The 17,346-nt window shown below is 47.3% G+C and overlaps 1 protein-coding gene and 1 long non-coding RNA gene across 3 annotated transcripts in view; one reads left to right on the forward strand and one right to left on the reverse strand.

Moving 5' to 3' along the window:
- The first annotated feature begins 1,290 nt into the window (after positions 1 to 1,290).
- On the forward strand, positions 1,291 to 5,136 carry LOC125121134 (uncharacterized). Its single transcript, XR_007133389.1, has 2 exons — positions 1,291 to 2,097; positions 2,239 to 5,136. It is a non-coding gene; the product is annotated as an uncharacterized LOC125121134 (long non-coding RNA).
- Positions 2,409 to 17,346, reverse strand: part of OSBPL10 (oxysterol binding protein like 10) — a 327,444-nt gene continuing 312,506 nt past the window's right edge. For both annotated transcript variants that reach the window (XM_047769412.1, XM_047769418.1), the window contains exons 9-12: positions 12,867 to 13,053; positions 10,146 to 10,328; positions 6,226 to 6,379; positions 2,409 to 3,738 (exon numbers count right to left, since the gene is read on the reverse strand). In XM_047769412.1, the coding sequence (XP_047625368.1) occupies positions 3,694 to 3,738; positions 6,226 to 6,379; positions 10,146 to 10,328; positions 12,867 to 13,053 (569 nt within the window). In that variant the 3' untranslated portion in view covers positions 2,409 to 3,693. The remainder of the gene's footprint in view (positions 3,739 to 6,225; positions 6,380 to 10,145; positions 10,329 to 12,866; positions 13,054 to 17,346) is intronic.

The following is a 17,346-nucleotide window of genomic DNA, read 5'->3' on the forward strand; positions in this document are numbered from 1 at the left end:
CTTACACCAGCCAGAATGGCCATCATCCAAAAGTCTACAAACAATAAGTGCTGGAGAGGGTGTGGAGAAAAAGAAACCCTAGTACACTGCTGGTGGGATTGTAAATTGGTGCAACCACTGTGGAAAACAGTATGGGGATGCCTCAGAAAACTAAAAATAGAACTCCCATTTCATCCAGCAATCCCACTCCTGGGCATCTATCCAGAGAAAACCATGACTCGCAAAGACACATGTACTCCAACGTTCATCGCAGCACTCTTCTCAACAGCCAAGACATGGAAACAACCCAAATGTCCATTGACAGAGGAGTGGATCAAGAAGATGTGGTACATATACACAATGGAATATTAGCCATTAAAAAGAATGAAATACCAGCGTTTTTAGCAACATGGGTGGACTGAGAAACTATCATGCTAAGTGAAGTCAGCCATACAATGAGACACCAACATCCAATGCTTTCACTGACATGTGGAATCTGAAAAAAGGACAGACTGGACTTCTTTGCAGAAACGATGGTGACTCACAGACATTGAAAAACTTATGGTCTCCAGAGGAAACAGTTCTCTGGGGTGGGGGGATGCACTGGGGTTGTGGGATGGAAATCCTATAAAATTGAATTGTGATAATCATTGTACAACTGTAAATGTAATAAATTCATTGAGTAATAAAAAAATTTAAAAAGCAGGGACTCAGAGGAAGTTATACTCCCATGTGTTAATATCTCACAATATCCAAAAGATGGAAACAACCCAAACGTCCACATCAACAAGTAAAAAGACAAAATGTGGTACATACACATACAATGGAATATTATCCAGACTTAAAAGGAAGGAGATTCTGATGATGTTGGTACACATTATGCTAAGTGAAATAAGCCAGACATAAAAGGACAAGTATATACACTATTATTTCACTTTTATGAGGCACTCAGGGTAGTCAAATTCATAAAAACAAGAGACAACATGGTTGCTAAAGGTTGCAGAGGAAGGGTGGGTTGAGAGTCACTGTTCAAATGGTACCAAGTTTTAGTTTAGGAAGATGTAACCTTTATGGAGATAAATGGTTGTGATACACAGTGATGTGAATGTATTTAATGCTGTTAGACTGTACACTTTATTTTTTTTTTTTTGCTTTTTGGGCCACACCTGTGGCATATGGAAGTTCCCAGGCTAGGGGTCAAACTGGAGCTGTAGCTGCCAGCCTACACCATAGGAACACCAGATCCAAGCAGTGTCTGCGACCTACACCACAGCTCACGGCAACACTGGATCCCCGATGTTGAGTGAGACCAGGGATCAAACCCACTTCCTCATGGATACTAGTCAAATTCACCTCCTCTATACCACAATAGGAACTCCCTAGACCATACCCTTTCAAAAGGCCAAAATGGTAAATTCTACATTACGTATATCTTTCGCCATAATAAAAGAACTACTCAAAACAAAATGTGAACTCAGCAAAATAAATGAATAGAGCAGCTCATAGACTGACCCATCAATGAAATGTTAGCTCAAATAAGCAAACTGTGACATGATTCCTTTTGTACATCGTCCCAAAACAGGCAAAACCAAGTATGCTTTCAGAAATAGACACATAGTGTGTATGGTCCAAAAAAAAAAAAAACAAAAAACAAAAAAGCCAAGAAGTTGATTACTGCATGAGTCAGGACAGTGCTCTCTCTGGTGCAAGGAGGGGACTACGATTCTGCAGGAGTGCAGAGGCGGCTTTTAAGGTATGGACACTTTTGTTTCTTTTTCTAAGCTGTGGGTACATAGGAGTTTAGAATTATTCTTGGAACTCTAATATATTTTATGTAAATCTTTATATTTCACAATTTTTAAAAGGCAAAATGAACCCTAATCCCCCCCAAAAGAAAAGTGACCCTTCATTTTTACTTCCCAGATGGCTTATACTCTGGTATAAGACGAAGAAACTTCCAAACACCCAGTTATTACTTTTTATTAGTCTTCTCATTGAGGATTTTCTACTTAAAATAGCATCTGTTCTGCCGTTGCTCTCAGAAATAAGATGGTTGCAAACAGTTTATTCTCCCAGATGTTTGAAGACTGGAACAGGCCTACATGATGATTTTGCCTGGTAAGTCACTTCTCTCAAAACAAAACTATTCACTAGATATGAGTTAAATGTTCTTATGACCTTGTCATAAAATATCCATAAATGATGTTTATGTAATAGATTTTTTAATGTGTTTAAAATAACTGTTTTCACTTGTAATAGGTGAGAGTGGAGACATAAACACTTAAACAATAAAATAACTGTTTTCCTGGAACTATGATTGCTGTTCCCATCAAAGTAACACAACCTAATCAATAACATTTGAATTCATCCAGACCAACCAATTCCCACAGAACTTTGGAATCGCTAAAAATCAAACACAGACACACAGATAAGTATAGTATTTAATCGAAATATATTTGTCTAATATCTACAAAGTGTGAACAATTGGTCTTAAGAAAGCAGACAAAGGCACAAAATTAGTATTACTACGGAGAAGCATTCATGCTACTGGATTTTATAAATATTCTCGTTAGAATGGCACAGTAAAAAATAAATTAAGCATTGAGCAAAGATCAAATACTTCCTTTTCTCCTAGCTTTATATTCTGGTCATGTCTTGACCTCATGTGTAAAGGCTGAAGACTGAAATTCAACTGAAACCGTGGAACACTTAGGCAGGCTGTATGTATGTTTTAATCACAGTGGTCTTCTTGCAGAGTTTGTGTCAAACAAGAGAGGTGCACTTTAAAAAAAAAAAAAAATCCACAGGAAATTCTTTTTCCTTTCCCCAAACTAAGTACAAGATTGAAGCTATGGTTGTGCGTGTTGGTGCATGCATGCGTGCGTGTATTTTGTTTCTAAAGCCCTTTTTTCATCATAAAAGTAGTGATGTCTCCATATGATTTGTTTTCTACCATGAAAGAAGCAGCTTTTGCAAAATGGATGACTTGAGTATTGAACATGGGAAATTTTCAGGTCAGGCTCTGGGGCAATGACAGGAGGAAAATTCCAAGGCAGACCTGACTCTTCCATAGGTGCTCCATCCTGCAAAGCTCTGGCATAACCTTGAACCCTGTCTACTCCCCATCCAGCAGGAAATGGCAGTTTGTCTTTCTGGAGTACAAACAAATGTTGGAGTTGGCAGGGGAATGGGAATCAATGATAATTCTGAAATGACAGCCCCCTTCTACCAGGAATGAGCCATTTTCTACCATATGGACATCAACTGGGCCAATTCCCTCTTGCCTGGACAGGAGCTGATGACAGAAGATTTTGAGAGTGCAAAAACATTTTTGGCCAACTGAAAAATAGAAAACTTTGAACCTCATTGATAAAAAGGAGCTCAGAATCATTACCCCACTTCAACACTGGTAAGTGCAGTATGTACAGGTGTGATAAGACCCAGCAGACCCAGTGCATGCGTGTGAATATACAGTGTGCTGAGAGCCTGCACACAAGCCTGCGTGCACACATGTGCCCCTGGTGGCTCTTGAATCAGTTCAATCCTATCACAGAGTTTGGGGGTACATTTTTCTCAGGACATAACTCCTCTCTCAGGTACCATGTCTTGAATGACACCAAGAGGTCTCAGAGCATATCGGCAGGACCTTGATACTGTACCACTTTAATTCCTACAAAAACAGGGCTACTTCTGAAAGCTCTGCATCTCCACCCATCAGTGTGCCTTCCAAAGGGGATTGAAGTACACCCAGCTGTCACCCTGCAAGAGAGAGAAAGACACATCACTACATGGACACCTCGAGAGGCAAGAAGCAAGGGTACCCCCAGCTCTGCCCGCAATGCACAGTGGTGCTTGTTACCATCCGTTCAGCACCATGGACCTGTGTGCCTGCCTCGCTCCCCGGGTCTCACAGCCAAGCCACATGGTGGCCTCAACTACCCTTCCTCAGCCCAGCTGCTTCTCAGAGCCCCTGTGATCTTCACATCTGGCATTTCAGATGATGGAGCGGGGGAGCTTTGTTGGTTTACATCAAGGAAGATTAGTTGGCAAAAGAAAAAAAAAAACCTTTTGAAAAAGCAGGACACGAGAAAAAAAGAGGGTAAATGAATGAACGGACAGGGAAGAGAAAGATAACAGCCTGACTATGAGGAATCTGCCAGACCAGTGGTTTCTTTCCCGCCCACCGGCCTGGAGGGGATTCCGACAAAGGACACAGGCAGCAGCCACAAATACACCAGCACACACGGGAAATGACACCTATCAAATACTAGCAAGGAAAAGACAAAAATCAAAAGGTCTACAGTCTGGTGCTAGATGAGAGGGGATACTCCACTAAATGGTAACAATTCTGGTACGGGGGTGATTTTTATTCTTTCCACTTCCTCAAGCCTTCTGCTATAAAGAGACTAGCTTTTATTATACCCTCTAATTAAAAAAAAAAAAACTGTTACATTGTAAGTCAATAAAATGAAAACAAACAACTTTGTAGGGAAAATCAATTTTTTTTTTTTTTTGGTGGTTGTCATTTTGTTTTTTTAATGTACAACTTTCTATAGAAACCAGGCAAACGAGCTGTCTCAGAGAAACTAGACCACCCTACAGAAGAATCCCTGAGGGATGGTTAAACTTTTCTTTTCTTTTGGCCATGCCCATGGTATGCAGAAGTTTCCGGGCTCAAGCACTGAACCTGAGCCACAGCAGTGACAATGTTGGATCATTAACCTACTGAGCCACCAGGGAACTCCCTGAGATGGTTAATTTTATGCATTGCCTTAACTGGCCACGTGGTCCCCAAGGTTAAATATTTCTTGAGTGTGTTTGTCAGGGTTTTTGCACATGAGGTAGCCTTTGAACTGGGGGGTTGAGTGAAGGTGACAGGCACCCCTCTCCAGGGTGAGTGGGCATCATCCAGTGTGTGGGGCCTGAAGAGAACAAAAGCTGGAGGAGGAAGGAAGTGGCCCTTTCTTTCCTGCCTCACTGTTGAGCTGACATCTCATCTCATCTTCTGCCCTCGGGCTGGGATTCACGCCACTGGCTCCCTTGGGTCTCAGGCCTTTGGACTTGGACTGAACCACACCACGGGCTTTCCTGCAGCTCCAGCTTGCAAACCATGGATCCTATGGCTCTTCAGCCTCCACAATAAATCTATATAATAAATTCCTATTGGTTCTGTGCTGTTTCTCTGGAGAACCCTGACCAGTACAGAGTCACTTCACCTGGACAAGGCCTCCAGATGGGGATCCCATCAGAATCTCCCCAAGCTTCCTGTTTGAACCCGCATCAGACCCTCATATCTGCCTTTGGCCCATGACCCTCGTTCCTGCCTCTGGGAAAAGGGTGGCTGCTTCCTGCTCCCAACCAGAAGCCCAGCTCAAGGTTACTAACTGTCCCTGCAGTCCTCCAGCTGCACAGAGCCAGCCTTTCTAGGAACATAAGTCAGACACTAGTAGCATCTGGGCAAAGAAAGCCTAGACATATTTCAGTTGGCTCTCAGTGTTTAAATTATTAAAAATTCCTTGATGCCAAGTAAATATCAGATCTTATAAAAATTCAGATTTCTGGCTTCTCATAAAGAACTGGGTGATCTGTCTGTGAGGGCCTGGAGGCTGGTGCCATGCACCCCTTTACATACAGCCTCTGGCCTGCCCACTCCTCACTGGCCTGCTTCATCGATGCTGATGGGTTCCTGACTGCCTGCCTTAAAAACCGTGCTTCCTAAACTTCTGCTGTTCCCGTTCTGTTCTCAGAATGCTGCCCGAATGCTCCATAAACAACTGGGTACCCAGAGTTTTGCCCAGTGGATGGGCGGTGATGGGGATGAGGTGTCCACCACCAATGCTACTGCCAACAGCATCACGTGGGCCCCGAACCCATGCAGCCCACCCTCCCCAGCAAGTCCATCCCACTCCGCCCAGGGGAGGCAAAGCTCTGCAAGGGTGCTTGTCATTGGGAAGGTTCCAGCCCACTCAGGTGTGGAGATGAGCTGTGGAGAGGCCTTGGAGTAGCAGGGCTGGGATCTTTTTTAAGCAGGATGGTGGCCAGATCTGCAGTCCCACACCAGGCTGCCCCACGGAGGAACACTTCCCCGATAGAGAATTCGGGTAGCATCAACCACCCCCAGGACCGCCTGCCACAGCCACAGCCGCAGCCATGCCATCCCACCTCCCAGGCTCTCCCCACCCAGCTTGCTCATCCAAACCCCGTGTCAGGGTACAGGCCACCCTGCCCAGGACACCATGGGGTCACCTCCTGGATGAAGTACTTGGGCCGCCAGGGTGCTCGGACGTTCTCCCGCTTCCGCTCCTCCGCACGCTGCTTCTCCTCCAGCCGCCGCTTCTGCTCAGTGGCAGCATCAATGTCCCCCAGCCGCAGGCATTGGGTCACCTCCCGCCAGAGGTTCCTAGGGATGCACGGGGGACAGGAAGCAGTCAGGCAGGGACATGGGTCAGGCTGCAATCCCAGGCGAGGAGGAACCAGAGCTGAGGGAACCCTGGAGAGCAGCTCATTCTGGGGCCCAGGGCCTCACCTTCATCCAGATTGGAATCCTCTCTCCTCTGCTGGGGCTCTAAGCATCAAGGGACACATTTAGGGATGACAGGAGCAATGAACCTGCTCCCGCAGATAACAGCAGCAGCAGCATTTACCACACTTCTAGGCAGTTTACATATGGATTAACTCATCTGATCATCACAATAACCCAAAGATATATTATCACCCCACTGTAAAGGGGAGAAAAACAAGATCCACATAAACAAAAAACAAACAACACAAAACCAAGATCCACCGGAGTTCCCATTTTGGTTCAGCTGGCTACAAATCTGACTAGTATTCATAAGGATACCAATTCGATCCCTGGCCTCGATCAGTGGGTTAAGGATCCTGCGTTGTCAGAAGCTGTGGTGTAGGTCACAGAGGGCTCCAACCCAGTGTTGCTGTGGCTGTGGCGTAGGACCACAGCTCCAGCTCCCAATGGCCCCCTACCCTGGGAACTTACATATGTCGCAGGTGCAGCTGTTAAAAGGACCAAGAAGAAAAAAAAAAATCCACCTAAGGTGAGGTGACCTGCTTAAGGTCAGTAAGCGAATGGAGATGAACAGGGGCTGTTTTCCCACAGGAAGCCTGCTATTAGGAGTTATAGACACCACACAATCTGTCACCTCCTCATGTCTACACACAAAATCACGTCTCTACCTTATTCATTCGCTCACTCATTCATGGGAGAAGGCAGCCCCGCCTTCCAGGTGGCTTCTCCCCTTGGGAATCTCAGGGGCCACCCCTGAAGCACATGGTCTGTGCAGGAGGGTGAGGACAGGTGCTGAGGTGAAGGGGACACTTCCCCCCTTCACCACACCATGGCAAGCAGGGATTCTGCACAAGGGAAACTGCAGACTGCTCCAAGCGAGCACCCCCTCTCCAGCTTTGGGGACTCGATGCCTCCACAGCCAGGGCTGAGCACTGATCCTCGTGAGATCCTGGGCAGGGGGCCTACAGCAGAGTGGCCCACGCAGTACAACAGCTCTCCAGGGGAATCGATGAGGACTGGGCTCTGGCTACACGGCCAGCCTACCCACTGCCGGCTCCTACCACACAGAGGCCCCAGGGAAGGTGGTGCCCTGGCTCCCGGCTTACATAGGAGAAACTGCTGGAAGCGGGTGGAAAGTCAGGTACGACTAGCCTTCCAGCCCTTGTTCTTTCTACCACCCCCTGACAGCTCACTTAAGAGGGGGAAAGATGGGCTAAAACAGGAAAGGGAGGTGGGAAAGTTGACAGGGAGGGCTGGGCGTACATCTGGCTGAGGGAAGGACTGGGACATCCAAGGTGGGGGTGTCTCTCAGAGTGGGACCTTCTCCTGATAAGTCCCATTGTAAGACAGTGCCCCAAATTTAGAGGGCAAGAGACACCCCCCCATAGTACCCCTGCACTAGAGAGTGGGTGGCAGCACAGAACCGGCCCACAGAAGAAGAGCTCCACCCAGACAGGCACAGGGACCAACCAAGAGCCACCTGGGATGGCAGGAATGGGATTCAGCTGGGGAGGCCCTGAACTTGAGGCTGAGAGAAACTGAGAAAGGCCAGGAATATTCAGGGCAAGGTGGGTGGAAGCCCATGGGAAAACCAAAAAGGAAGCTAAGGGGAGCCCTTGCTGAGAAGGGGAAGCCATGCTGACCAAGGGCCAGGGAGGGGCTGGGCATGGCCAGCATTGGTGGGCATGGAGGGCTCTGACCAAGGCAGGATGCCTGCTCAGGCCAAGCTCAGGGCACCAGGAGCAAGTTCACAGGGCCATCTGACAGGGCTGGACCAATGGACGGTCCCCTCACCTCTGCAGATTAAGGCCTGGCTGACTGGCAGATGAGGGGCTCAGGGGCTCTGAGGGGCAGGCTCTCCACCTCGGAAACAAAGTGGGCAGCTCAGTCTGCTAATGCCCAGCTCCAGGTTCTAGTAAAGTGCACATAAGTGAGACAAGGAAAGGTGATACCCCTTTCTCACTCTGGCTCCAGATGCCATCCCTGCTCCAGGTGGAATTCTGAGTTCCCAAAGCTCAAGAGTTTTCATGCGGAGTAGTTAACTCACTCGGTATCCTTGGCGTAACAGATCCAGGGAACCAGAGCTTCATTCTCAACAGCCAAACCAGAAACAAGTGGTGCTGTTAGAGGAACCATGGGCCACTTGCTTCTGGGGAGGTGTCATCTGAGGCCACGTGGGCAGGGGATGGATTCCTTCCTGTCACAGACTGTCTCTTGTCCTGCAACTGTGACCTGATGGGCTGGTTCATGGCCTCCATTTAGATAAAGTGAAGGTTATATTGGCTGTCACTGGACAAGCAAATTAACTAGAAAGAGTGTACTAATCCTATAACAAAGCCAAGTTTCCAGGATACTAAAGCCCTATTTTTTTTTTAAATCAATCTCAGTGATAATGTATCATTTATACACACTCTGGTATCGCTGGCTTTGTTTCCCCATAATAAGCACTTTTCCAATTTGGTTACAAACTCTTCCTATAATGGCAAGCCCTTTCACGGAAGCATCTGTGATTTCATTTTAATCCTACATCATCTTTCTAAAGGGCAGCATGCTTTTAGAGGAGAGCAGTGGCCAGCAAACGCTTTTTGGAAAGGGCCAGAGAGTAAACATTTTTGGCTCTGCAGGCCAGTTGGTCTCTGTTGCAACTGTTTAACCGCTGGTGTAACGAGAGAATAGCCGTAAAACAACAAATTAACAAATGGACTGTGTTCCCATAAAACTTCATGAAAATCAGCCAGAGAATGGATCTAGCCTGTGAGCTATAGTTGGTTTACCTGATGGCAAAAAGTTAAAATGGCATATTTCCAGGAGATTCTGCTCCTGTACATGTATAAATAATACTTTAAGGGGCTGAATGGTAGTCATACTGTAGAGTGGATCCTCTATAATTTATTTAACCATTTTCCAAATCATTGTACTATTACATGTTTTCTTTTGTTTATTGTTTAGTTTTTTAAAAAATACCCAAATTTCATATTTAAAATCTTCTGTGAATTGAAGAGGTCTCCCTCAGAATCAATTCCCAGAAGTGGACTATGAGATAAAGGAGAACTCATGAATATAAAGCTACTGGTCCCTGAGTTCCCTTGTGGCATAGCAGATAAGGACCTGATGTCACTGCTGTGGTGCATATTTGATTCCTGGCCAGGGAACTTCTGCATGCTGTCGGTGTGGGGAAAAAAAAAAAGCTACAGGTCCATGCAGCTAACTTGCATGACTTCCTACCAGAAGCACACAGCACAGAGAGTGTCAATTTTATCATAGCACGGCATTGCCAGCAATGAATTTTTTTTTATTATGTTGCTAGTCTAGTTAAAAAATACATATATATCTCATTGCTTCACCACACAGTTCTTGGATTGCTAGCAACTTTCTGTACATAATTTGCAATTAAAGGAACAAACAAACCAGTGGAGACGACAAATTCTTTTAGGACAGGAATTAAGATGGTGCTACCTGTCTTGACACCACCCCACAAGTGCAAAACAAAACTGGAAATGACAAAGGATCTACTGCGAAGCGACACACAGAGGACAAATCAATATCTAAAGGAGTCAGAACATGATTTCCATTAGCTGAGCTTTCAAAGGCTTCTTCTCTGCCTCTTGGCTCAAGTGCTAAGGACAATGAGGCTTGGACCCACCTCGACTCCATGGGGCCCTGCTTCTCCAGGGGTCGGATCTTCTTGGGGTACACCGGCAGTGCAGTCGTGTCAATGACCTTGGTCTCTCCGTTGTTGTAGGTGAATTCCAGGGTCCCATTCCACTCCCCATGGGCTTTGCACACAATAGTGTTGGTGGGATTGTGCTTCACTTCTGCTGTGACCCTGAATTAATGAAGAGTCAGTGAACACATTGTCAGATTATCAGAAAAGACTGACCTCAAAAGGTGTACTCCCATTTAGAGATTTTTTTTTTTTCCGGTCTTTTTAGGGCCGCACCAGTGGCATATGAGGTTCCCAGGCTAAGGGTCCTAGCCAGTGCCACAGCATCTCGGGATCCGAGCCGCATCTGCGACCTACATCACAGCTCACAGCAATGCCAGATCCTTAACCCCGTGAGCGAGGCCAGGGATCGAACCCATGTCCTCATGCTATTCAGGTTCATTAACTGCTGAGCCACGACAGGAACTACCATTTAGAGATTTTAAGTGAGGTTATTTTTTGCCCTTCTGCTCAAAGACCAGCTCTTAAAATGTGATCTGATATTCCTAAGCAGAGAAAAGAAGCATTGGTGGAGAGACTGGTGACATCTGAATAGAGTCTATAGATTAGTTCATTGGAATGTAGCAATGTTAATTTCTTAGTTTTTTAATTTATTATTTATTTTTATTTTTTCCTTTTTTAGGGCTATACCCACAGGATCCAAGCCGCATCTGCGGCATACACCACAGGTCATGGCAACACCTGTATCCTTAACCCACTGAGCGGGGTCAGGGATTGAACCCATGTCCTCATGGATACTAGTTGGGTTTGTCACCACTGAGCCACAATGGGAACTCCAATTTCTTAGTTTTTTAAATTGAAGTATATTTAATTTACAATGTTGTGTTAGTTTCAAGTGTATGGCAAAGTGATTCAGTTATACATACATATTCTTTTTCTTCTATTATAGGCTATTACAAGATATTGAATATAGTTCCCTGTGCTATACAGTAGGTCCTTGTTGTTTAATTTATAGTAATGTATATCTGTTAATCTCCCAAACTCCCAATTTATCCCTCCCCCCAGCAATTTCTTAGTTTTGATAAACACGCAAAGGTTTTATAAGATGTTATTACTGGGGTGGAAATCATATAACTCAGTAAAAGCAAAATACATCCTTGTCCTCCCAAAATAGCATTGAATAGTGCTATATTTCAACCACCAAAAGTGTGTAAGAGCCCATGGGGAACTTTTCAATCATTAAATAAGGTCAGCCCCTTCAGCCTGGCTTTAGCAGGGCTCTTGTGGAGATGTGCAACCTCTAGTCTCACCTGCCTGGTCTGAGGGCTCTGGTCACAGCTCTGGGTGAAAGCAGAGCCCACTTTCGGCCCCTGTGGAGCCTGCTGCAGTCAGAGAAACACAGCAGAAAAGGGAGGTGGAGGAGCCCAAGTCCTCTCTTTCTAAATGAATTTGGAGTTGTCCAACATACTTGGAAGCTTTCTCCTTGAGCCTGATCATGGCCCCAGATCCCAGGTGGCAAGACCCAGGCTTCCAGGTGGCATCGGAATCCTGGCTGCACACACTGGGAGGGCGTCAGTGGTGTGCTGGTAATGGTGAACAATGGGTTCTCCAGGAGGAAAAACACTTGGTTTCAAGCTCTGGCCAGTTTCTGTGGTGCCTACCCACAGCGATTTCAAAGTACCACCTCGGGCTGAGGGGCCATAGAGCTGGGGAGAAACATACATGATGAGCTCTTGTGAGCCCATGTGTTCGGCTCTAAAACAGCCACGGAGGGCATCCACCCTGCAGGGGATACTCCACCAGCCCCCTCTGAATACATCCAGAAAATAGCCTTCCAAGGAAAAGGGTGAAGGTGGGGGCTTGCTTATCCAGAGATCTGCTTCACAGGGGGAATTTTGATAACTGGAGCCTGAAAAACCAGGGGATGCTTCCCAGATTCTGAAAGCAAAAAAATGGTCCTGCTTTCACAGGCGATCCAGGATTTGGGATTGAAAGGAGCTCACAGACTGAACTACATCTGTGAAGGTCAGGCTGTGGCTGCGGGACAGAGAGGTTATAGTGGCCACAGGAGCCCTTTGTTCCTGGGTGTGTGTTCTGCCAACACATTACCAGCAGACTTTACTGTAAAGTGTAGCACAAGGGTGGGGCGGGGTGGAAGGAAAACTGCCATACGAGACCCATTATCTGAAAAAGAATTGTTAAATTTATTTTGATTTTTTTCTTTTTTTTTCTTTTGTCTTTTTTAGGGCCACACCCACAGTACATGGAGGTTCCCAGGCTAGGGATCCAATCGGAGCTACAGCCACAGTAGCTACACCACAGCCACAGCCACTCAAGACCCAAGCCGCACCTGCAACCCACACCACAGCCCACAGCAACGTCGGATCCCTAACCCACTGAGTGAGGCCAGGGATCGAACCCACACCCACACCTCCGCTGTGCCATGATGGGAACTCCTTGATTTTTTTTTTTCCCTGCACCTCTGGCATGCGGAAGTTCCTGGGCCAGGGATCAAACCCACACCACAACAGTGACATCACTGGATCCTTAACCCACTGAGCCACCAGGGAACTCCAACTTCACCTTGACTTCCAACTCATCCCATGACTGGACCCCAATCTTCTGATGGGGAGAAGAAACCCTGGGCATCATGATCAGACAAAACCAGACAAAACCAGAGCCTCCCTGGCTGACTCCTACCTGTGGACTTTCCCTCCGTAGAAAGGCTTCGTGTGGAATATCACGGTGGCTGAGTACCCGGTCTTGGCACAGCTGATGCTGACTTTTCCTCCGAGCTCCACCCAAGGGATGGTGAGGATGGAACGGGCGTAGGCGCTGGGCAGGGTGAACACATACTCCTCCCCGTGCTCCAGGAGCCGCAGCACACCTCCGGGGAGAGAGGAGGAGAGTCAGGCCCGCAAGGGAAGGGCAGCTGGGGACCAGGAGATGCCAAGATGAGAAACCAACACTCCGGCAACAGACATCACATACCCCCCCATCTCTGCAAAGGCCATTTATAAATGTGCCATTTGGAGTTCCTGTTGTGGCGCAGCAGAAACAAACCCAACTAGTATCCATGAGGATGCAGGTTCGATCCCTGGCCTTGCTCAGTGGGTTAAGGATCCGGCATTGTCATGAGCTGTGGTGTAGTCACAGACATGGCTCAGATCCCATGTTGCTGAGGCTGTGGTGTATGTAGGCCAGCAGCTACAGCTCCAATTCAACCCCTGGCCTGGGAACTTCCATATGCTGCAGGTGCGGCCCTAAAAACAAATAAATAAATGTGCCACTTACCTATTCGCTGCATCTCTACTGTGTGCGAGATGCTGAGAACTCAAGATGAACGAGACAGAACTAATCTCTCCCCTCAAGGAGAAAGCAAGGTGGGTGTGAATGAAACACCCAGGAAACATAAAACTGACTGTGATGAGGTGGGCGGGAGAGGTGCCCAGTGCCAGGGCCTCCAGCAGGAGGAGCTGACCTGGGGAAGGGAGGCTTCTCCAAGGAACGGACACATGGGCTGGATAAGCACTGAGTCAGTGAAGAGGGGAAGGCATGTGCAAAGGCCCTGTGATTAGAAAGAGCCCGGTGAGCATGAGGGGCTGAGAAAAGAGCTCTGTGTGAAAAGGGAGGTAGTGGGTCTAGGTGAGGAGGCTGCCAGGTCCAGAGACAAGACCAGACCTTGTTTGGAAACCTCAAAAAACCTATTAAAGAGTTTTGCCTTTATCCCGAGAGCAACAGGAGGCCCCCTCGAAGCTTCTCAGGAAGTTAGAAATCAGGGTGCATGGTGGCTGTCACCACCCAGGGGAGCCCACACAACTTGATCAGGGATTCTCCACCCTAGGATCCAAGCACTGGGCTTGGAGAGCCTCTGATCCTCTTGAAGCAATGCAAAATGACATGGGTTCATCTGTTTCTCCAGGGAAAAGGGCCATAGTTTTGATCAAGTTCTGCAAGGCTGTGAGCATCCCCACATGCACCATCTCCCAGGGCTGCGGGCAGTTGCTGCTGTGGCTTGTCCGGCCAGGCAGCCACCAGGCCCCCTCCATGCTGAGGGCCAGCAATTCCCAGGCTGGTGGTGGCCTGGGAATTAGCACAATGGGCTGTGTAAGCTTCACTATGCACAAGGCACCTTCTCGGCTTTCCACCCTGCACTGGGGCTTGGATCCCTGTAAAGGGCCCTCCCAGCTCTACTCCAGCTCCTTCTCCCAAGTCATACCCATGGAGATGCTCAGAGCACCGTGAGCCTCAGGAAGGACATTTCTGTCCTCTGGCCAGACCTATGGCAACCAGAACTGTGGCCGTGTCCCCTCCCCCTCACCAGGCCCCATGATCCTCTACCAGGAAGAGGGAGAAGAGGGCTCAATGCTCCACGGGGACCCTTTCTGGCTGCCAGGCATTTCCATGGGCTGTCTCTTTTGAACTTCACCCCTACCCAGCATTAATTATTATCGCTTTTACATAAGGATGAGGAAACAGAAGCTCAGAGAGGTTAAGTAATTTGGCTGTTGGTACTTTTCTCAGAAGCTAGATAAGCCTCTCGATCAACAGAGCTAGATACTATTCAGCCATTAAAAACATCAAAATAATGCCATTTGCAGCAAAATAGATGCAACTAAAGATTCTCATACTAAATGAAGTAAGAAAGAGAAAGACAAATACCATATGATATCACTTACATGTGGAATCTAAAATATGGCACTAATGAACTTACTTAGGAAACAGACTCACAGACACAGAGAAGAAACTTGTGGTTGCCAAGGGGAGGGAAGAATTGGGAGTTTCAGATTAGCAGATGCAAACTAGTATATATATGGAGCGCTCTTATGGTACAGAGGGTTAAGGCTCTGGCACTGTCACTGAAATGACATGAATTTGATCCCTGACCCAGGAACTTCCATACACCCTGAGTACAGCGCCCCTCCCCCGCAAAAAAAAAGAAAAGAAAACTAGTATATATAGGATGGATGAAAAACAAGGTCCTACTGTTTAACACAGGGAACTGAGATAAACCATAATGGGAAAGAATTTGAAAAATATATGTATACCTGAATCACTTTGCTGTACAGCAGAAATTAACACAACCTTGTAAATTAACTATACTTCAATAAAATAAAATATATGGAAAGATCAGTCAATCAATCAAACAAGCTAGAATTTGCCCAGTAGACAGTGTATATGTCCCTTTGAGCCGAGTGACCTGGCAAGGAGCATATGAGGAGATGGGATTTAACTGTCCAGATGGGTCACAAATGCAGAGTTTCTAAAGTCAATACAGAACCAACCAGGCTTGTCTGGAACCAGCAACCTCACTCCCAGTTAAGTCCAGCACAGTCAGTCCTCCCAACCCAAAGGCATAGGGGACTGGTATATAAAACCAGAGGATGGGCCCCTATGCAGCTGGGGTCTGTGGTCTCCCCCAGTGCAGGGAGGCTCACACAAGGGCGCAGGAGTGAAGACCCCCCACCGCCACCCCAAGAAAAAGCAGACTCACACACCCACATGGGCAGGACTAGGGGGTGGTGATGGCAGCAACATTTAAATCTCACTCGCTCCTTCAACTGGGAATGGAACTGAATATACGTAACCTAAAGGCACAAGCAGCACCACTCCACCTGAGCAAAGACACTGAATTTCAGGGCAGACTGACTCCTTCCCCCACTTGCCAGAGCTCTCACAGCTAAATAAAGCCATCTTCCAAGAGCCATGCCCCGGGCCCTAATGCCCTCCCTCTGTCATTCATCCCTCCTGCCACAGCTTGGGAGGCAGAGATGCCCCAGGGGATCCTGGAGGCTCTGTCCTGTGATGCACAGAAGGGTGGACCTGTGTCTGCCAGAAGAATTAGACACTGATATGCCTGTTCTTACAGCTTCTGCTCAGGACCCTGGAAGAGGAATGACCAGGTCTGAGCTATCTTTTATTTTCTTTTTTCCTTTTTTCCTTCCTTCCTTCCTTCTGTCCTTCCTCCCTTCCTCCCTCTCTTTCCTGCCACACCCATGGCACATGGAAGTTCCAGGGGCCAGGGATCAATGCCTCACCACAGCAGTGACCCTAGCCACAGCAGTGACAATACCTGATCCTTAACCCACCAAGCCACTGGGGAACTCCCCACAACTAATGTTTTCTTTAGAACACATTTACATGGAGCACAGACCAAAATTTTTTTAAAGCCCGAGATGTGATCTCAGAAGATCATTCCAAGTGCTCTGTCACTCACCAGCCTGGCGACCTTCACTGCTCTGCCCCTGAGCTGGCTCATCTGTGATACAGGGATAATGGTACCTCATAGGGCTGGGGCGAGGCTGAGAAGGCAACCCAGCTAAGAGCACGAAGCCTGATGCACCGCCAGCATCCTGAAGGTTTTATATCCTAATCATTCCTTGCTCTCCTGCTAGGTGATTCCTTATCAGCGGTCTTGAGAACAAAGAGGAAATCACAAAGTCTACTGATAGGTTATGCACGTGGCGGATGACGAGACAGGTGAGAGGCATCTTGCCTCTTTCAAACCAAGGGGATTTTCCCACAAGTCCACAGGAATGGGCAGGGGAGCCCCAGAGCAAGGCTGCTTTAAAGACATCGGCAAGATCACACTCTTAGGCTCTTTTCTGAAAATCCATAAACAAGTTAAATATGGTAATTCACCAGAAATTATGCCCTCTCAGGACTTTTTTCAGGGTTGCATGAAAAAAAGTTGTCCCTAAAATGAATAAAAGACTCTATTAAGGAGTTCCCGTCGTGGCGCAGTGGTTAACGAATCTGACTAGGAACCATGAGGTTGCGGGTTCGGTCCCTGCCCTTGCTCAGTGGGTTAACGATCCGGCATTGCCGTGAGCTGTGGTGTAGGTTGCAGACGCGGCTCGGATCCCGCGTTGCTGTGGCTCTGGCGTAGGCCGGTGGCTACAGTTCTGATTCAACTCCTAGCCTGGGAACCTCCATATGCCGCGGGAGCGGCCCAAGAAATAGCAACAACAACAACACAACAAAAAAAGACAAAAAAAAAAGACTCTATTAAAACTAGACTGGAGTTCCCGGGGGGCTCAGCATGCTAAGGATCTGGCATTGTCACTGCAGCGGCTCAGGCCACTACTGTGGTCAGGTTCGATCCCTGGCTCCAGATCTTCTGAATACCCCCTGCAAAACAAAAAACTAGAGCTACAAATGAATGCTTCTGTTTAACTGG

The sequence above is a fragment of the Phacochoerus africanus genome, chromosome 1 (genome assembly GCF_016906955.1).
Source record: "Phacochoerus africanus isolate WHEZ1 chromosome 1, ROS_Pafr_v1, whole genome shotgun sequence".
NCBI classification, from domain to species: Eukaryota; Metazoa; Chordata; class Mammalia; order Artiodactyla; family Suidae; genus Phacochoerus; species Phacochoerus africanus.